Here is an 18,461-nt window from a genome sequence, read left to right on the forward strand (position 1 = left end):
CAGCGCTGTGGAAGGATGCTGCAGCCACCGGCACTGCTGGGTCTCTGCTGGAAGCCTACTCTGCACCGCAGTCCCAGCACCCTGGGCTCCCCTGCTGCATGGGTGGGACATGGGACATGGGACTGGGACGTGCACCCTGGGCTCCCCTGCTGCATGGGTGGGACATGGGACTGGGACGTGCACCCTGGGCTCCCCTGCTGCATGGGAGGGACATGGGACATGGGACTGGGACGTGCACCCTGGGCTCCCCTGCTGCATGGGTGGGACATGGGACTGGGACGTGCACCCTGGGCTCCCCTGCTGCATGGGAGGGACATGGGACATGGGACTGGGACGTGCACCCTGGGCTCCCCTGCTGCATGGGTGGGACATGGGACTGGGACGTGCACCCTGGGCTCCCCTGCTGCATGGGAGGGACATGGGACATGGGACTGGGACGTGCACCCTGGGCTCCCCTGCTGCATGGGTGGGACATGGGACTGGGACGCGCACCCTGGGCTCCCCTGCTGCATGGGAGGGACATGGGACATGGGACTGGGACGTGCACCCTGGGCTCCCCTGCTGCATGGGTGGGACATGGGACATGGGACCTGCAGCCTGGGCTGCCCCTGCCACATGAGGGGTCCCTGGGCACCCCCCACTCACGCTTCATAGGGACATTGGATGGGGACAACACCAAGCCCCCTGATGTTCCTCACCCCTGGCAGTGGCCAGGGCGTGGGGCAGGGTGAGGTGCTGCAGCAGGACAGGGATGGGGAGGGGATGCTGGTCCAGCCTGCCTGGCTCTCAGGGAGGCCGCATTCCTCCACACAAAGGTCCTCCTGTTTGTCCCGCTAATGCCATCATTAAAAACCAGTTAGCCTCCTACAGAGAGCAAACGCAGCCCAGCCAGGGCCTTGTGGAGGGGCTGCGTGGCCCCAGACCCCCGTGTGCCCTGCCAGCCCTGGGGAGGCTGGGGTGAGCCCTCCTCCGCTCCCCGCTTGTGTACTGGGGCTAATTGGTGCAGGTGCACAGGAGCCCAGCTTTGCACCTTGTTAGCATGGCAATTAGCATTCTTTACCCTCCTGATTGCTCTTGTGCATATTTTCCCTCCAATCCATCTTTCCAGCAAGGTATAAATCCAGCGCTGGGGTGGCAGGGGGGAGTCGAGCTGGGGCAGGGACACCAGAGCCATGCTGGGGACAATCCTGCTGCTGCTGGCCCTGGCCAAGCCGGCGTGCCCGAGCCCGGCCGGTGCCGCGAGCCAGCGGGCTGAGGCACTGAAGAGGCTCCTGGAGGTCTTTGGCATGGAAGACCCTCCGCCCACCCCGGCTCACGTCAAGCAGCCACCCCAGTACATGGTGGATCTATTTAACACCGTCGCCAACGCAGACGGTGTCACCAAGAACCCTGACATCCTGGAGGGCAACACGGTCCGCAGCTTCTTGGATAAAGGTAACGGGGGGGGGCGCGATGCCAGGGATGGGGCGGTGGGAAGGGGCCGAGCATGGCTGGCAGAGGCGCTGCCCCCAGTTTGAGTCCATGTCTCAACGCATCCCTCCCTCCAGCCCACGGCGACAAGATGCGGTTCCTCTTCGCCCTCTCCAGCGTGGCCAAGAACGAGAAGATCCTGACGGCCGAGCTGCATCTCTTCCGGCTCTGGCCGAGGGCGGCCGATGGGCCCAGGAGGCACCACTTCTGCCAGGTGAGGAGGGGGCTGGAATGGGAGGGGGATGGGGACGGGGACGGGAGGGGGGATGTGCCCCAGCCTGTGCCCAGGGGTGCCACTGCAGCACGGCACGGCACGGCTCGGTGCAATCCATCCGGCAGCGTTGCGTGTTGCACAGAGAATCCCCAACGATTTAACTGTGGCAGGTTCTGAGGCACCGTCCTGATCTGTGCCCTGACCTGGCCAAGGCACAAACCCTGGTGACACCTCCGCCACCTCCCACCGCTTGTTCCCCAGTCCCTGTCCAGGGGCTTTCCCCCTCGGGCAGGACACACTGGTGGCAGGACACACTGGTGGCAGGGTGCTGGTGGCAGGGCACTGGTGGCAGGGCGCTGGTAGCAGGACACTAGTGGCAGGATGCTGGTGGCAGGACACGCTGGTGGCAGGACATGCTGGTGGCAGGGTGCTGGTGGCAGGACGCACTGCTGGCAGGACACACTGGTGGCAGGACACTGGTGGCAGGGCACTGATGGCAGGGCACGCTGGTGACAGGGCACGCTGGTGACAGGGCATGCTGGTGGCAGGGCATGCTGGTGGCAGGACATGCTGGTGGCAGGGCACTGGTGGCAGGACACTAGTGGCAGGGCGCTGGTGGAAGGATGCTGGTGGCAGGACACGCTGGTGGCAGGACACGCTGGTGGCAGGGTGCTGCTGGCAGGACGCATTGGTGGCAGGACGCATTGGTGGCAGGACACACTGGTGGCAGGGCGCTGGTGGAAGGATGCCGGTGGCAGGACACGCTGGTGGCAGGGCACGCTGGTGGCAGGACACACTGGTGGCAGGGCACTGGTGGCAGCCACCCTTTGCTTCCTTCCCCAGGTCAGCATCTACCAGGTGCTGGCGCAGAGCCAGCCGGATGCTCCGGGCGGGAAGAAGCTGCTGGCAGCCCGGCTGGTCTCGCTGCAGGGCGCGGGCTGGGAGGTCTTCGCCATCACGCAGGCGGTGAGTTGCTCTTCCCCCAATTCGGGGGGCACTGAAGGAACCCTGGGGGGGTTGCATGACGGAGCTTTTCTTAACCCATTTCCCCCCCCAGCAGCCTGTCAGGTTCCAATGCGTTTTCCTGTCTCTGCAGCAATGGGGGGACACAGCCCCTGGGAGGGGGGGTCAGAACCTGCCAAGAGCCCCGGGGTCTGCTCCGTCCTGCCCCGGGCTGCTCCCGCTGCTATGCAGGTAGCGCTGGTGCTGGCTCCTGCCTCAGCATCCCCTGTGTGCAGCCCCGGAGCAGCACAGCCCCTTCCCACGGCTGGCAGATGGACCATGGCCACGGGGGTCTGGTTCTGGGGGCCATGGGGACACCGGTGCGGTACCTGTCCCAGCCTGTGGCTCCACGGTGATGCCGGTTTGGTTCCCTAGGTTCGCGACTGGACCGAAGATGAAAGCAGCAACCAGGGGTTGGTGGTAACAGTCCAGGGCCTGGGTGGGAGCTCGCTTGACCCCCCACCGCTGCAGTTCGCGTCGGGCAGGGACCACCACGAGAGCAAGAAGCCCATGTTGGTCCTGTTCACGGACGACGGGCGCCGGGGAGCATCCCTGCCCGTGGCTGGCTTCCCAGGTGGGTCCCACAGCGCTGGCACAGGCCCCTCGGTGCTGCCATCCCCTTGCCCCTGGGGTGCTGGGGGGCTCCCTGAGCGAGGGCTCCTTCCAAAGCTCCTTCTCCAGCCAGAGAGAGGGGCTGTCCCCTCTCTGGTTTGGTTGGTGTGGGGGTGCAGGCTTGTGGATGCACATCTGGGTCTTGCTTGTGGATGCACATCTGGGTCTTGCTTGCCCTGATGAGTGCAGCTGTGGGGTTGTCACCTCCTGGTGGCTCTGCCCAGGCTGGTGACAGGCTGTGCCCAAAGCTGCTGCCCCAGCCGGCTGCAGACAGAACCCAAGGGAAGGGGTGGCCGGGGGGGGGGGGGGGGCTGCACCACATTCCCCCCCCTCCCAGGCTGGCACAGTGGGTAACAGTATCAGATGCTCCATTCCAGCAGATTCACCGCCCCAGGCTCCCGCTCTCCCCGCGGCGATGTCGGTGCCCAGGCCGGGGGGGCCACGCAGCACGCGCTCACTGGACCGCCTGCAGCCCTGCCAGCGGCACCCCTTGTCCGTGGACTTCGAGGAGATCGGCTGGTCCGGCTGGGTGATCTCGCCGCGGGGGTACAACGCCTACCACTGCAAGGGCTCCTGCCCCTTCCCGCTGGGCGAGAACATGCGGCCCACGAACCATGCCACCGTGCAGTCCATCATCAATGCCCTCAAGCTGAGCGAGGGCGTCAGCAGCCCCTGCTGCGTGCCCGACAAGCTCTACTCCATCAACCTCCTCTACTTCGACGATGACGAGAACGTGGTGCTCAAGCAGTACGACGACATGGTGGCCGGGAGCTGCGGCTGCCACTGAGGCAGGAGGAGCGGGAAGGTGAAAACGCCGCGGTGGTGGAGGATGCTCCTGCTCCCTCCAGAGCATCTCCGCGGGGGGCTCTGTCCCACAAAACCCTCTGGAAGAGCCCAGGGCGAGCAAAGCAAGGGGGTACCCAGCTCTGCTCCGGGTGGCCTCAGGTCCCCACCATGCCCAGGGGACAAGCTCTGATTAAATCGACCCAGGGCCACAGCTCCCTTTTGGGGTGCCCTGCGCAGGGGGGCAGGTCCCCTGCCCCACGCAGAGCCTTCCCGCAGGCTGTACTATATGTATATAGCAAAAGCACTAATATATGACAGAAACCGCCTGTACAGTGTCCTGTAAATGTCTGTACATTGCTGCATTTTTGTGACTTGTAAAATGAATTCAGAGGAACTATTAAAAGTGCTGTTTTCCGAGGGGCTGCTTGTGGGACCACCGCCTGGGATCCTGGGGGGGGTGGCCGGGGCAAGCAAACAGCCTGCAAGCCCAGGGAGGGGTGGTGCGAGCTGAGCCATGGTGTCTCTGGGATGGGGGTACAGTCTCTGGGGGGGGGGGCACAGTGAGGGGTGTGTGTGTGTGCAGTCTCTGGGGTGAGGGGCACAGTCTTTGGGGTAGGAGGGCACAGTCTCTGGGGTGGGGGGGGCAGCCTCTGGGGTGGGGGGCGCAGTCTCGGGTGGGGGGCACAGTCTCTGGAGTGGGGGACGCAGTCTCTGGTGGTGGGGGCACAGTGGGGTGGAGGGTGCAGTCTCTGGGGTAGGGGTACAGCCTCTGGGGTGGGGGGGAGGTTCCGTTGCTGAGCCCTGTTCCTTTGCAGCAAGTTTCCAGCAGCAGCAGCTGAACCGTGTCCCCGGCTGCCACCAGGACCCCCCAGCAGCTCTCCTTCTCCAAGCCCACCTTGCAACTACCCAAACCCTACCTGGCAGGCACCAGCTTACCCAGCACCCCACCGCTGCCTGCCCTGCACCCTGGGGTCCCTGTCCCCCTCCCACACAGGGGAAGGGGCGAATCCCCCCTGGTGTCACCCCAGAGGGCAAATCCTTCCCTTCTGCCCCGGCAATGAGAACGTGGGGCAGAGCCCACACGCCCTGAGCAGATGCAGGGGTCCCAGATCCTCCTCCAGAGCAGCCAGAGCCAGGCTCCCCATCCCAAACCCAACACGCAGACCCCATCCTCCCACCGATGGGCAGGAGAGGCGGCTGTGAGCCCTGGGGACGGCCCCTCCTCACCCCCCCAGGGACGAGCTGGGTGACCGAATTCATTACCGAATGACAGAGTGGCTGGCCAACGATCCAAGACGGCGAGTGGTTTTGCCCTGGTTTATTGAGTGCCTGTTCCTGGGGGTGGTCCAGCTCCCGGCGCTGCGGCCGCAGGGTGCCCATGGCTCCCGCCGCATCCCACCCTGAGCCAGGACTGTCCCCCCAGGCTCCGTGGGTGGTGGGTTTAGCTGGAAGGATGTGGGGCTGCCACCTTTTTTGTGGCCTTTCACCCAAAGCCCCCCATCAAACTCGGTCAGCCTGGGCTGAACATCTGCCCAGCCAGGTAGGGGTCCAGGGCTGCCACCTGGGGAGGGGGCTGCATGTGTCTCACTGAGGGAGCAGAGCAGCTCCTGCCTCACCGTGGGTGTCCCCTTCTGCCATCCTCAGGGAGGTGATGGCTCACCCCGTGCATCCCACAGGTCACCCTGCATCCTCCGGGTGCCCACAGCCCAGCCCAGGCTGGGCAGATGCCACCTTGGCCACCCACGTGGCCGGTACTTTACCGATGGCTCGGTGGGACATGGGGGTCAGCACGCAGGGTCACAGCACTGTCACCGTCACATTCCACCCACCCCCCCCCAAACAGCAGCAGAGCCCCCGCAGCTGCTGCTGTGACTTGCTGCTCGCTCCCCACATCACGGGGCTTCCCCAGGGGACAGGACCTGCCGGAGGGGGGGGCAGAGCGGGATGGAGGGGGTGTCTGGGGGGGGGGATCAGTGATGACAGCGGGGGTCGGCTCTGCAGCACTCGGACAGCTTGCGCAGGGCTCGCTCCTTCAAGCGGATCCTCCTGGAGATCTTCAGTGAGTGGCTGGTCTCGTTTTCGTGGGCCTTCAGCTTGGCGTAGTAGTCCGAAAACTTGTTGAAGAGGATGGAGATGGGCATGCCGTTGAGGATGATGCCAAAGGAGATGCAGCCAAACGCCACCATCCTGCCAAGCACCGTGTCGGGCACCGTGTCTCCATAGCCCACAGTGGAGAGGCTGACCTGGCCGAGGACAGGAAAGGATAAAATCCCACAAGAATGAGTCCAGCAGACACCACCACCCCACCACCCCCCCCAAAACCAATGCTGGGACCCCCCTCCCCCTGCTGCTGCAGGGGAGCCAGGTACCACCTGGGAATGGCGCTGCGCCCTGCTCCAGCTGCCTGCATGGCTGGGCTCAGCTCCCGGAGCTCACAGAGCCCCAGGAGAGGGCTGGATGAGGCCCCAGCAGCAGAGGCTGGAGACAAGCCCCCCAGCTCCCTCCTCCTTCCATGTGTCTCTCCAAACCCAGCTGAGCTGAACCCTTCCCAGCAGCCAGGCTGTCTGCCGGAGCTTCCTGACCCCATGGAGCCACGGCTCCAGCGCTTCCTGGCCGTAAGCTGCCCAGTCCCATGGGAATGAAGCTTCCCAGACCCTCCCTCCGATGGAAACGGAGGCACTGCCCAGGAACGCGCCCAGAGGAACCGCATTGGGATGACAGACAGGGGAGTGGGATTTTGGAATGGAGGCAGAGGGGTCCAGGCTTTGCACAGAGCCACGCGGACCAGGGGCAGGGGCAGCTGGGGACGTTCAAATACTCCAATCTGGTGATCCTGCCAAGCGATTTTGCGCTTCCTCGAGGAGGGATGACTTTGAAGTGGGCAGCCGGTAGTGGCCAAGGGGGATTGTAAGAGCAGAAGTGACCTGTGGGGTCATTTTATCCACAAATCAAACGACCCTCATAACCTCTGGCTCTCCAGTGCTTTAGCGGCTCCTCGCATGGGAGGTCATCCCAGGTTTATTACAGCGCTTGGCTCAGCAAACTGCCGGCTCCTGGCATGAGCACGGCCACAAACAGGGGCTGCAGCCCACCCCTCTGCCCCCTCTGAGGACACAGGCTGAGGCAAGCTGTGACTGTGTTTCCTTGGTTCCACATGTGGCCCCAAGGTCCCCAGCTCAGCCCCAGGAGCTCTGACCCCCTCATGCCTCCCCAGCTCATCCAGGCCACCACGGGTGTCCCAGGTGGCTGTCCCCGTGCCACGGGGTCTGAACCACATCCACCCGCCACGGGTCCCACAGCAGGTAAAGCCCAGGACGAGTGACATCCCCCTTGCCACGAACCCAGCCCTGGAGGTTGTTCCCAGGCCACCACCTCTGTCCCACCATCCCACGTCAGCACTGGCTTTTGAACCTCCGAGCAATCTCTGATCTCTCAGAGTGTGCAGGGCTCTGGGAGTCCCACCATCGCTGAGCTGGTGGGAAACCTGGGCCCTTTGCTGCCTCCCGGCCAGCACCAACAGCAAATCCCTCCAGCACCAGGGCAGCCCCTGCCCACAGAGCCCCACCAGACCCCTTCCCTGGGGGAAGGTGCTCACACCTTACCGCTGCCCACCACCACGCGCAGGGGATACTGGTGAAGGCGGTGCCTGGGACATCATGTTCCACCGAGTGCATGAGAGCGGAGAAGGTGAAGATTCCCATGGCAATGAAGAGGAGGAGGCAGCAAACCTGCTGGTAGCACTGGCGCAAGGTGAAGCTGAAGGCTCGGAGGCCGGTGGAGTGGCGTGCCAGCTTGAGGATGCGGAAGATTCTCATGAGCTTGATGAGCTTGAGTACTTTGCCCAGCTTGCTCACATTCTCCACCTTGTGCAGTTCCTCATGGTAAAGCATGTCTCCTTCATCCAAATTTTCAAAGAGGATCTGGACGTAGAAGGGCAGGATGGCCACCAGGTCTACAGCATTAAACGCCGCCCGCAGAAAGTTCTTGAGGCTGGAGGAGGAGATGAGCCGCATGAGGTATTCGGAGGTGAAGAAGATGGCACAGATCATCTCCAGCTGCTCCATCCACATCTTCCCTGTCTTGTGTTTCATCTCCTCCACTGTGCTCAGCGTCATGCCCATGATGGAGATGAGCACAAAGAAGCTCGACATGACAGCAATGATCTTGGCTGCGACAGAAGAGTATGGATCCTCAATGAGGTTCCAGATCATTTTCCGAAACCGCCCCAGAAATTTGCCTTCGAACTGCACCGTTGAGGACAGGGGCTCCAGCTCTGCCTCCAGCTCCTTTTGTATTTTCAGGTACTCGCTGAGTTCATCCTGCTTTTCCTCAAACAGGATCCGGCAGCAGCGCTGGGAGTATTTCAGATGGATCCCCCAGTACTCCGTCTCCTCCACAAAGTTACTGGGACATACCTCATCCATTATCCACAGGACCCCACTGCAATAGAAGTGGAAGATGTAGTGGAAAATGGAAGGATCTCTGTCGAAGAAGTACTCGTTCTTCTGCACTGAGTAGTCATCGCAGAGCTGCATCTTCTTCGTAGGGTCGGTATAAAGGGCCAGCTTCCCAAGCCTGGTGATGGGATACTGGGCCGCCACCTTGCAAGCGATCTGGAACAACTGGCCACCCACGTTGATGTTGAGCAGGTACTTGTTCCTTCGGACAGGAGTCTTGCTTTTCTCCTCGCTTCTGTCCATCATGTTCTGCATGGAACTCCATTGCTTCACCAGGCTGTCCTGCGCAAAGGGGATGTGGACCTCCTCCTCCTCTGGCGTCTGGCAGCAGCCCCTGCGGTCCCCTATCTTCAGGCTGGCCGACAGACTTGCACGCCTCATCCCCAGCTGCCTCATGGTGCCCGACCCTGCCAAGCGGCGATTCCCGTTACGGGCCGGGGGGCAGCAGCCCCCAATGCATGGGGATGCTCCCACTGGGCGCAGGCTGGCGGGGACGGACACCGGGAGCTCAGAGGAACGGTGGTGAGCTGCTAGCCCAGTGGGCACTGGCCATGTCACTGTGCCATGTGGCACCCGCCAGGTCCCAAAGCCGATTGCTTATCAGCTTGTGCTTTGCATTGTAGGAGTCGGAGGCAGCTAAGTGTCTGTTCCTTAAGACAATAATGAGATTGAAGCACCAGCCCTTTATGTAAGCGACTATTTCCAGCTCTGCGCTTTTCTTTTTCCTTATTCTGTTCTTATTAGCGTTTGTCACACGCTACCCTGTTCCCAAGGAGGGCATCCAGGACAGCAAGTTGAAAGGAGAGCGTGAACTTGCCTTGGTTTAACCCTGGAAGCCCTCCCTTGCCAGGCACGGAACGGTGCAGACACGCAGGATTTGTACCAGCTTTGTACCCCCACAGCAGATGCTGTTCTGGGCACCGGTCCTTCATTAAGCACACAAGCGCTAATGCAGCTGCCCCTGACCTGTCAGCTGTCACAGCCTAGAGGAGGGAAATGGCTGTGACCCCCCAGCTCGTCCCTCAAAACCCCCCAGCACAGATTTGCAGGGAAGAGGTGAAGGAACAGCCTCACCCTCCGCGCGGTGCCCGAGCGGGTCCCGGCGTGACCGGCTGCTCCCGTACCGGTGCCTGGTGCCACCGGCTCCCCACACCGGCTCCAGTGCCCCACAGCAGGGGCAGGAACATGGAACAGGGCTCCAGAGGTGCAAGCATCCAGCAGAAGCCCCCCTTGAACTACTGGAATTGAAGAGGAGGCAATAATCCTGGGGATTCACAAGTAAAAGGGGAACCAAGGTTAAACACACCCATCTTTGATGTCTCACCCTGGAACACAACCCCACCTGAGCACCTAAAACATCCCGTTGATTTCCATGAACTGATCTAATTAACTACAGAGACCCAGAGCACAAAGCTGCTCTGAGGCTGAAAAGCAGCTCAGGCTCCGCTACAATTGAAGCCTCTGAGCCTGGGGATTAGGAAAACAAAACCGCTTCTGGCACCAGACAGAGGAAGGGAAATTGCTGTCACAAACATGGCCCCAAGTTTTGGCACAAGATCCATAAAAATGTCTTTCTTGCAACCCTGAGACACCCAGCTTGGAGGATCCATAAAGCAAAACCCACAGGACCTTGCAGCGGGAAGAGGCTGCCAGCGCCCAGTTTGCCCAGCAGCTTTGCTCCCATCACACAGCATGAGGGCTCTGCCCTGTGCGACAGGACAGCCCGTCTGGGCTCAGCTTGAGCTCAGAGGATGACGTGGGACAGACTGGCAAGAGGTGACCTCCACCACATGGCCCCGACAGCACAGGGACCCTGTCTAGGGCTGAGCTGGGATTTCTGAGGCACCCTGCTGCTCCAATGGGTGCCCCGCTCCATCCACTTGCTCTAATACAGAAAAACAAGCTCACACAGCCTGAAGTTTTTCACCTTGTCCTTGACGAAGCTTTCCACCCATCATCTATTCCGCAGGAGCACCCCGGTGCCAGCTGTGCCTCCCATCTCCACCCCCTCCATTCACTCTGCTCCCCAGATTTCACTTTTTCTATCACAGCCGAGGGGTGCTGGAGTCACTCCAGCCCCAGGCAGGCACAGCAGAACCCACCTTCCCTACTGCCAGCCCACCCACCGTGAGTCCTCTTTCCCAGGACGTGACAATCTGAAGGTGGTGCGGTCCCCAGCTTCCAAACTACAGAATTCAAGCAAATGCACAAATCCAAGAAAAACAAATAAATACATAAAAAATAATCGAGAAACTTCTTCGTTTCAAGTTCTTTATTCTCCTGTGGTGCTCACCAACAGCTTCCTCCAATTGTCCCTACGGAAAGAGGAGCAAGGTTGTGTGCAGCCTCTTGCAAATGACCTCTCGGTACTAAAACTAGCAGCACCAGAATAACTCGGGACTCCACACCATAACATACAGGTTTTTCCTGGGGGATACAGCAGCGCACACGCACTACCCAGGAGTGGAAGGCTCCTGCTCTAAGGCTGATGACCGGTGTCTGCTTGGCAAGTTCTCCCCTTCAAGGCACAGAGATCAGCAGCCAAGGCAGCAGTTGTCCAGCTTTTTTGTCCAGCTTTTGTGCACTTAGTGAACACTCGTGCAAGAAGTACGTGGTCAGCACTGGAGGCACTTGTCAGCAATCTTCTGAAGTGTATACAGCACTGCGCAGTTTAGAAAGCACTACCCATGCCACAATGCACAGACAGCATTTCATCCAAGACATGAGTTATTTCAAGCTGCCAAAAAAAACCACCACCCAAAAAAAAAAAAAAAAAAAAAAAAGGCTGAACACTCAAAAACTCATAGAAACACAGAACGGTTTGGGTTGGAAGGGACCTTTAAAAATCGAGCTCCAGCCCCTCTGCTGTGGGCAGGGACACCTTCCACCAGCCCAGGTTGCTCCAACCTGGCCTTGAACACTTCCAGGGACGGGGCATCCAAGCTGCTCCGGGCATCCTCATGGTAAAACATTTCTTCCTTATGTCCAATCCAAATCTACGCTCTTTCAGTTTATAATTGTTGCCACTCATCCTGTTGCTACAGGGCTTGGTAAAAAGCCTCTCTCCATCTCTCTTACAAGCCGACTTTATATATCAAAAAGGCTCAGCGAGGTCTCCCCAGAGCCTTCTCTTCTCCAAGAAGATCAGGATCTTCTCCAGGGATCACCCTGACCAAGAGGCAGGACCTTGCACTTGACCTTATTGAACTTCATGGAGTTCCCATGGCTCCCCCCCTCCAGTTGGCATCCCCTCCCTCAGGGGGATCAACTGGTCACTCAGACCTGGTGTTACCCACAGACTTGCTAGGGGCACACTCAATCCCACTCCACACACCACTGGGGAAGATATTAAGTAGCATTGGCCCCAGTACAGACCCTTGAAGGACACCGCTCATGTCGCAACAGTTTTAAGGAAGGCACCACTAACAGCGTTAAGAGAAGCAACATGGAATTGTTTAGGTTGGAAAAGACCTTTAAGATCATCAAGTCCAACCATTAACCCAGCACTGCCAGGCCACCACTGAACCATGTCCCCCAAGGGCCGTGTCTCTACATATTTTAAATACCTCCAGGGATGGTGACTCCACCACCTCCCTGGGCAGCCTGTTCCAATGCTTAGTAACCCTTTTGGTGAAGAATTTTTTCCTACTAACCCATATAAATTCCCCCGGTGAAATTTGAGGCCCTTTCCTCTTGTTCTGTCGCTTGTTACCTGGGAGAAGAGACCAGCCCCCACCTCGCTACAGCCCCTTGTCAGGGGGTTGCAGAGAGCAAGGAGGTCTCTGCTCACCCTCCTTTTCTCCAGGTTGAACACCCCAGAGCAGTTTAGGAGTTCAGCACTGGGATGGAAAGTGCCGTTCTGCAGAGGATGGAGACCTTCTGCAGAGGATGGAGACCTTCTGCAGAGGATGGAGACCTTCTGCAGAGGATGGAGACCTTCTGCAGAGGATGGAGACCTTCTGCAGAGGATGGAGACCTTCTGCAGAGGATGGAGACCTTCTGCAGAGGATGGAGACCTTCTGCAGAGGATGGAGATGCTGGTGGGAGGCAGCGTGCTGAGCAGCTGGCTCGGGGCAGCGGTGCAAAGCCAGAGCAGGCAGGATGCTTTTCAGCACATGGGACTGAGCGGCACCAAAACACCAGCGCAAACATGGAGTATGTGTCCATGTGGAGTCACTGAGCTCCTGCTGAAATGGATAAGGAAGTGCCTATTCCCTGACAAAATCCAGGGGGGAGAATGGAGCAGGTGAAAAAAAGTCTCTTGGCTGGAAGTGGGAGGAAACAATCGCACCTGTCATTTCATGGAGAATAAAAGCTTTGCATCCAAGGCCACACTGGTGATAATCAGCATTAACAGCCTTTGGAGGCAAGAACAAGGAAGAAATTTCTGCCACCTTTCTGAGAGATGACTTCCCAGCACCGGGGAAGGTCAGAGCCCAAGCAGTCCCCCAATCTAAGACCAGTTTCCAAGGGGAGTATCCTCTTGCTATTCCAGTGTAACGACCCAGACTTGAGAGCTTATGTCCAATTCAGTCAGCTTCTGTGGTGAGCAGGAGGGAGACCAGGCTAACCCCATCTTCCCACCTCGTCGTAAGGATCCCTGCCACAAGAACAGAAAAATCCCCAGTTATTGACAATGCTTTGGCCAGAAACCTGGTTCGACTTCTGTTTGTGCAAAGTAGGGGAAAACCACCCATGCCGGATCATCAGTATCTCGCGAGTGCTCAGCATCCTCGGCAGCAGAGGAGGGACGGGGACCAGCACATCGCTTTCGGAAGAAGCCAGCACCTTCTCAGATGAGGCTGTGCAACTATCCCTGCAGTTCAGCAAGAGCACTCGTGCCTGATGGCGAGGAAGGAAGGTAAGGCAGGATGAAACCCCAAGCATGTGGGTGACCAGCAACAGGAACAGCTGGGAAAAGCTACGCTCAGAGGGGAAAGTTCTAGAAGCTAGAAACACAGGGCAAGGAGGCATTTCTCCCTCACGCCCAGAGAGCAGAGGGGATGCAAGAAACTTACCCTTGGGGAAATGAGCCTGTCTGGCTCTTGTCAGGCACCAGCTGCTCCCTGGATGTTTTTTCAAGCCTGAAGACGTCGGGTCTGGTTTTTGCTTTGGAGAAGCCCCAGACAGCGATAGAACCTGCAGCGACCAGGATGCTGAGGAGCACTAGAGGAGAGTGCACATGCAGAGAACCACTCACTGCACCCGCTCAGCACCGCCGGCCAACAGCCTGGGACCAGCAGCTTCCCTCGAGGTTAAGGCATGGAGGGAAGGGAAGTGTTAGTGCCAGACCACAGCGAATAACAGCCTTTCCAAGGACACAGTGCCCTCGAGCCAGATAAATGACTACGCTACGGTGTAAGGCCTTGCTTAGCCCCCCTGCCCAAACGAAAGCAGCTCCTGAGACAGGTCTGGAATTAATTCCATCGGGATACTCGGTTTAGATCCCAAGCCCACGATGCAGCGCTCGGTCTCCCATACCTGCAACAACCAAGATCCACAGGCAGCCTTGGCTCCTGGCTGGCACAGAGTCCCCCGGCGCAGCTGAAGCCTCTGTGAGGAAAAAGTGTGAAATCCATCGAGCTTCCAGCTCGCCTCACCGTCGGCATCCACCGATCCCAACCTGGCTGAGCTCCCAGTTTCAGGAGGGCCAACGGCAGTTTTCAGTGTAAGCAACCTTATCTCCCCTTGGCACCATTAGCCCACATCAAAGGAAAAACTGGAAAACGCCTAAGAGGGAAGGCTGGGAAGTTTTCCAGCTGTAGCTGCAGCATCCCAACCTGTCCTCGTGGCATCAGGATACCCCAACTGCGGCCAAAGCAACGGGGTCCCTGCAGCACCCCCAGGACTGTCTTTACCGGTGGGGTCCGTGGAAGGGCAGCGAGCACAGATGGCCCCCAGGACCATCTGTGCCCGTAGGGACCCGGAGTGTCCCCCCCGCCTCGGGGCAGCTCAGGAGGGAGAGGCGCTTCCCAAGGGGGTCCCGGGGTGTTCGGGCGCCCCCAAAGCGGCATTGCCCCGTCCGTGCCTCCCCACCCAGGGCAAGCGGTGGGCTCAGGGGGCTACAGCCGACGGCGCTGAAGGGCTTCGGTCCGGCTCACACGCCCCCCCCCCGCCCCGCCCCGAGCACAACCGGTGCTCCCGCACCCCCCCCCGCCCCAGCCCCGCACCTGCACTGCCGGTGGGCGGCACGGCCGAGCCCCACGGGGGTGTCGCTCGGGCGCCCTCAGGGCTCGGTTCCACCGCCGTGGCCGTCGCGCAGTCCCACTCGTCGCCCTCATCCTCGCAGTCGGGGGTGCCCGTCGCACAGCCAGTCCCGGGGGAAGCACCGGGCGCCGGGCGCGCACTGGAAACGGTCCGGGGGGCAGGCGGGCGGCGATGCTGCGGGGGGCGCCAGGCGCTCAGGGGGCGCGAGGCAGCCACGGGACCCCCCGCCCCGGCCGCTGCCCCCCGAGATCCCCCCCCCCCCCCCCCCCCCCCGCCCGCCGGATCCCGCGCGCAGGGCGTACGAGTGCACCAGCCAATAAGAGCGAAGGGCACGCGCGCGGGGAGCCAATAGGCACACAGTGCGGCCGCAGGCACGCCCCCTGGAGGCCCCGCTCACCGTTCCCCGGCGGCGGCGGCAGCACCAGCACCGGCGGAGGCAGCACCAGCAGCAGCAGCACCACCAGCACCACCAGCAGCACCACCAGCGGCAGCACCAGCGCCCTCCACGCCATCCCGCGGGCCCGCGGCCACCGCCCCTACCGCCCCTATAAAGCCGGCCGCGCGTGGCAGGGCGCGTGCGCGGGCTAGCACCGCCACCAAGGGGGCGCCCGGCAAGGCGGGGCGCAGGCGCGTGCCCTTGAAGAGGCCCCGCCCCCCCCCCCGCGCCCGCTGTAGCGGGGCCCTGCCCTGCCTGCGGGGCCTCCGCGGGGCCCTGCCCTGCTGCCTGCGGGCCACCAGGTGCCTCACCGCCTCCCTCGGCTCCATGGGAAGGCAGGCGCGCCCCCCAGGCAGCCAGGGCCCTGAGCCAGCCTGCCCTGCTCGTCCCCAGCTCACTTCAGCCTCGGCTGCCTTGGAGCCCAGCTCCACCTGCGCTCCTCCCTGCTTCTGTTTTTAAGGGCTTTTTAAACCTTCCCCTTGAGGCAGTGAGCTGAAAGTGCTGCTGGCGGGCAGATGACTGGGCAAAGGCCTGGTGTAAACGCACTGGCACTCCTCCGGTGCCCAACAGCTCCAGGGAACATGCACAGAATCTAGCAGTTCGCTGAAAAACAACCAGCGTAGCTCACGGCAACTGCCAGGTCATCACAGCGTGAGCCCAGGTGACCTGTTGTCATTGGCGCTGGACTACAGCGCTCAGCATCTGCAGCAGCACAGCTTGGGCAGGATATCAGGCAATTGCAGAAAGAGTGCCGCAGGCTACTTAATTCGCGCCTCATCACAAGATTGGAGTGTCAGGTCCTTTATGGCTAGGGTGTTTCACACAGCTCTGTCCTGAAGTGGTATCTCGGCTGTAGCTTACAAATCCACTGAGCCTAAGCTCAAATATGCATACTATGTTGCTGTCCCTTCAAGAAAACCTTATACCCAAAGATTACCAATATTAGAGTAGCAATCTGGATAATTTAAATAGAACAGACAAAAGGGGTGGGAAAGGGGATAACCACAGCTCTAAATATATTTATTAGTCATGCATTATCAGCACTAGGCCAAGTTCCACACAGCATCACTGTAGCAAAATCCACCACAGGCATTCCTATTAGAGTGCTGCTTCATAATGAACTGCGACCTGCACATCCAGCCTCATCACGCTTTATTTCTCACAAATAGGGCTGGTCTTTTGAAATTTCCCACCTCTTAAGCGCTGGTCCTGGCGTCACTGGTTTTTTCTCAGCTGCTGACACTGCAGAGCCTGAACTGGGATAGAGGAAGGAAGAGAGAGAAGAGCCTTTAGTAACACTACGAAAGCCTGATTTAATCAGGAGCATAGGTTTTGTTAGAGCTAGAGCACTTTGTTAAGTCAGCTTCCAGCCACCTCGTTAATTCCAGCAAAGACTTAGCCCAGCGTTCTTTGATGACCTGGGAAACCCAATACTGATTATTGCAAGACTTTTGCACTTCTAGCATAAATCGGACAAGGCTCGCAGCAGCTCAGCCCCAACAGCTGCAGCAGCGCTGCGGGACCCACTGGGCCGGACCCACCTGCCAGCCTGCGCCCCCGCAGCAAGGGTCTTCTGCGCCGCCACGACCACGATGGGCGGCAGAGACTCTCGGCGTCCGTCCCGGCTGCAGTAATAGTTACCGGCGAACTTGTGGCTGGGGCCCACCGGGAGCCGAGGCGGCGGCTGGGTTCTAGACAGAGAACGGTTCCAGAGCGTCAGCGGCGGCCGGCGAGCCTCAGCGCTCAGGCCGAAACGCGCGGCCCGGCCCGCCCCGCCGGCACCTCTTGGAGATCTCCGTGTAGCGCAGCGGCAGCTTGGCCTGCAGGTTCCGCTGCAAGGCAAGGCGACAGCGTCTCAGGCGGCGCCGGGCACCGCTCCCCCCGCGGGCCACTGCCCGACTGCGCGAGGCATCGCAGAGCGGCGCCCGGGGCCCCCCTTACCCCCGCCAAGAAATTGCGGAAGCGCTGGATGAGGCGAGTGGCGGTCGCCATCTTAGCCGCTGTGAAGGACAGGGGTGCCGCGGGGGGTGCCGGGAGCGCGCGGGGCACGCTGGGTCTCGCGAGACTTGGCGCTATATAAGGCAGCTCGGGGGAGAGCCACCCCCTTCCCGAGCCGCGGAGCCGCCATGGACACGAGTCGCGTGCAGCCCATCAAGCTGGCCAGGGTAGGGGGCTGGGGGGCGCTGGGGGCGGGGGGGCGCGGACCGGGGGCGTGCGCTCACCCTCTGCTTCCTCCTTGCAGGTCACCAAGGTGCTGGGCCGGACCGGCTCGCAGGGGCAGTGCACGCAGGTGAGTGGGCCTGGGCCTCGGCCTCGGCCTAGCTGGGTCTGGGCCCGGGCGGGGAGTGGCGCCACTGGGCCGGCCTGACGCCGTCTTGGCCCGCAGGTGCGTGTGGAGTTCATGGATGACACGAGCCGCTCCATCATCCGCAATGTGAAGGGGCCGGTGCGCGAGGGCGACGTCCTCACCCTGCTGGAGTCAGAACGCGAGGCCCGGCGGCTGCGCTGAGCCCCCCTCGGGGCCGCCCCCCCACCCCGCGGCCCCCCTGGCCACTGTCACCTTAGCCTGGGCGGCCTCTGCTGCTTTCCTGCGGGTGATGGAGCCTTACAGCATTTGCTTGGAGTCACCTGCAGACACTCGCTAGGCTGGATGCGGGTCGTGGATGGAGAGGAGTGTGGTGGTAGTGGTGTTCCTGCAATAAAGAGCTTTTTTGGTAGCCCCTTGCCCAGGTCTCGCTTATTGAATGTGCGAGCACTCTATTTATGCACCTACTTCCAGTTGTTGCGTTCAGCAGAGGCCCAAAAGCTCATTGCTGGGGTTACACATGATGCCTTACAGTGTAATCTTGCTGTGCTCTTGCATTTTTATAAACTTGTTACAACGAAAATAACTTTTCATTACAGCAACCTTAATCCTGACTTCTCCGGTAAGCATTTTACTGTATGTAACTGGTAACGAGTCACTGCCAAACTTACTGGACTTAGGTGGATTTTAATTGCAAGTTGAAAGTCAAGCTTTGTACCAGCTTGCAAAGCAGCAGCCTGCTGCTTCTGTCTTTCTGTCCTCAGTAAGCTATTCTATAAATGATACTATAAATACACTTGCTGGCTGTCTTTCTTGGCAGTCACCCACAGTGAGCGCGTGTTTCTCTCCCCTTACAGGAGTTTGTAAATCAATTTCACTTATTTTCTTATTCAGCTTTCCCTTCCACCACACAATTAGCTAAAAAGATTTATTGGTTTAGGCTACTACATAAAGTAAAAGTGAAGCTGAAAG

The 18,461-nt window shown here is 60.2% G+C and overlaps 5 protein-coding genes across 6 annotated transcripts; 2 read left to right on the plus strand and 3 right to left on the minus strand.

Annotated features, from left to right (window-relative positions):
- The first annotated feature begins 1,079 nt into the window (after positions 1 to 1,079).
- LOC101920616 (bone morphogenetic protein 2-like) lies at positions 1,080 to 4,085 on the plus strand. The gene is made up of 5 exons (XM_027791480.2): positions 1,080 to 1,434; positions 1,548 to 1,684; positions 2,528 to 2,650; positions 3,062 to 3,260; positions 3,679 to 4,085. The coding sequence occupies exons 1-5, from the start codon at positions 1,173 to 1,175 to the stop codon at positions 4,083 to 4,085; spliced, it is 1,128 nt and encodes a 375-aa protein (XP_027647281.2). The 5' UTR covers positions 1,080 to 1,172.
- Positions 4,086 to 5,387: 1,302 nt separating this feature from the next.
- Positions 5,388 to 9,181, minus strand: LOC101915636 (potassium voltage-gated channel subfamily V member 2-like). Of its 2 annotated transcripts, none has more exons than XM_055803340.1 (2): positions 7,682 to 9,181; positions 5,388 to 6,327 (listed from the first exon to the last, which is right to left on the minus strand). In XM_055803340.1, exons 1-2 carry the CDS (start codon positions 8,935 to 8,937, stop codon positions 6,174 to 6,176), a joined length of 1,410 nt encoding a protein of 469 aa, XP_055659315.1. In that variant the 5' UTR covers positions 8,938 to 9,181; the 3' UTR covers positions 5,388 to 6,173. The 2 variants fall into 2 exon arrangements, with proteins under 2 accessions (XP_055659315.1, XP_005240913.2); XM_005240856.3 differs by having other exon boundaries at positions 7,687 to 9,175.
- Positions 9,182 to 10,795: 1,614 nt separating this feature from the next.
- CD320 (CD320 molecule) lies at positions 10,796 to 15,369 on the minus strand. Its single transcript, XM_055805438.1, is given in 6 exon segments — positions 10,796 to 13,141; positions 13,560 to 13,707; positions 14,023 to 14,094; positions 14,712 to 14,835; positions 14,837 to 14,922; positions 15,146 to 15,369. Coding segments are annotated over 6 exon segments (579 nt in total). The 5' UTR covers positions 15,261 to 15,369; the 3' UTR covers positions 10,796 to 13,107.
- An 814-nt stretch (positions 15,370 to 16,183) lies between these two features.
- On the minus strand, positions 16,184 to 17,245 carry NDUFA7 (NADH:ubiquinone oxidoreductase subunit A7). The gene is made up of 4 exons (XM_055805439.1): positions 17,126 to 17,245; positions 16,967 to 17,016; positions 16,726 to 16,875; positions 16,184 to 16,440 (listed from the first exon to the last, which is right to left on the minus strand). Exons 1-4 carry the CDS (start codon positions 17,174 to 17,176, stop codon positions 16,344 to 16,346), a joined length of 348 nt encoding a protein of 115 aa, XP_055661414.1. The 5' UTR covers positions 17,177 to 17,245; the 3' UTR covers positions 16,184 to 16,343.
- On the plus strand, positions 17,220 to 17,901 carry RPS28 (ribosomal protein S28). The gene is made up of 3 exons (XM_055805440.1): positions 17,220 to 17,349; positions 17,427 to 17,474; positions 17,571 to 17,901. The coding sequence occupies exons 1-3, from the start codon at positions 17,311 to 17,313 to the stop codon at positions 17,691 to 17,693; spliced, it is 210 nt and encodes a 69-aa protein (XP_055661415.1). The 5' UTR covers positions 17,220 to 17,310; the 3' UTR covers positions 17,694 to 17,901.
- The last annotated feature ends 560 nt before the right edge of the window (positions 17,902 to 18,461 follow it).

Source organism: Falco peregrinus, chromosome 5 (genome assembly GCF_023634155.1).
Source record: "Falco peregrinus isolate bFalPer1 chromosome 5, bFalPer1.pri, whole genome shotgun sequence".
Classification (NCBI taxonomy): domain Eukaryota; kingdom Metazoa; phylum Chordata; class Aves; order Falconiformes; family Falconidae; genus Falco; species Falco peregrinus.

Bases quoted from the DNA above. Each gene is read 5' to 3' on its own strand.
- LOC101920616 (XM_027791480.2), top strand. From the start codon at position 1,173: ATGCTGGGGACAATCCTGCTGCTGCTGGCCCTGGCCAAGCCGGCGTGC. The intron at 1,685-2,527 runs GTGAGGAGGGGG...TTCCTTCCCCAG, and splicing joins GGAGGCACCACTTCTGCCAG to GTCAGCATCTACCAGGTGCT. The intron at 3,261-3,678 runs GTGGGTCCCACA...CCATTCCAGCAG, and splicing joins GCCCGTGGCTGGCTTCCCAG to ATTCACCGCCCCAGGCTCCC.
- LOC101915636 (XM_005240856.3), bottom strand. From the start codon at position 8,937: ATGAGGCAGCTGGGGATGAGGCGTGCAAGTCTGTCGGCCAGCCTGAAG. The intron at 6,328-7,686 runs GTAAGGTGTGAG...GTCCTCGGCCAG, and splicing joins GCGCGTGGTGGTGGGCAGCG to GTCAGCCTCTCCACTGTGGG.
- NDUFA7 (XM_055805439.1), bottom strand. From the start codon at position 17,176: ATGGCGACCGCCACTCGCCTCATCCAGCGCTTCCGCAATTTCTTGGCG. The intron at 17,017-17,125 runs GTAAGGGGGGCC...CTTGCCTTGCAG, and splicing joins TCCGCAATTTCTTGGCGGGG to CGGAACCTGCAGGCCAAGCT. The intron at 16,876-16,966 runs GTGCCGGCGGGG...TTCTCTGTCTAG, and splicing joins TACACGGAGATCTCCAAGAG to AACCCAGCCGCCGCCTCGGC.
- RPS28 (XM_055805440.1), top strand. From the start codon at position 17,311: ATGGACACGAGTCGCGTGCAGCCCATCAAGCTGGCCAGG. The intron at 17,350-17,426 runs GTAGGGGGCTGG...TCCTCCTTGCAG, and splicing joins AGCCCATCAAGCTGGCCAGG to GTCACCAAGGTGCTGGGCCG. The intron at 17,475-17,570 runs GTGAGTGGGCCT...CTTGGCCCGCAG, and splicing joins CGCAGGGGCAGTGCACGCAG to GTGCGTGTGGAGTTCATGGA.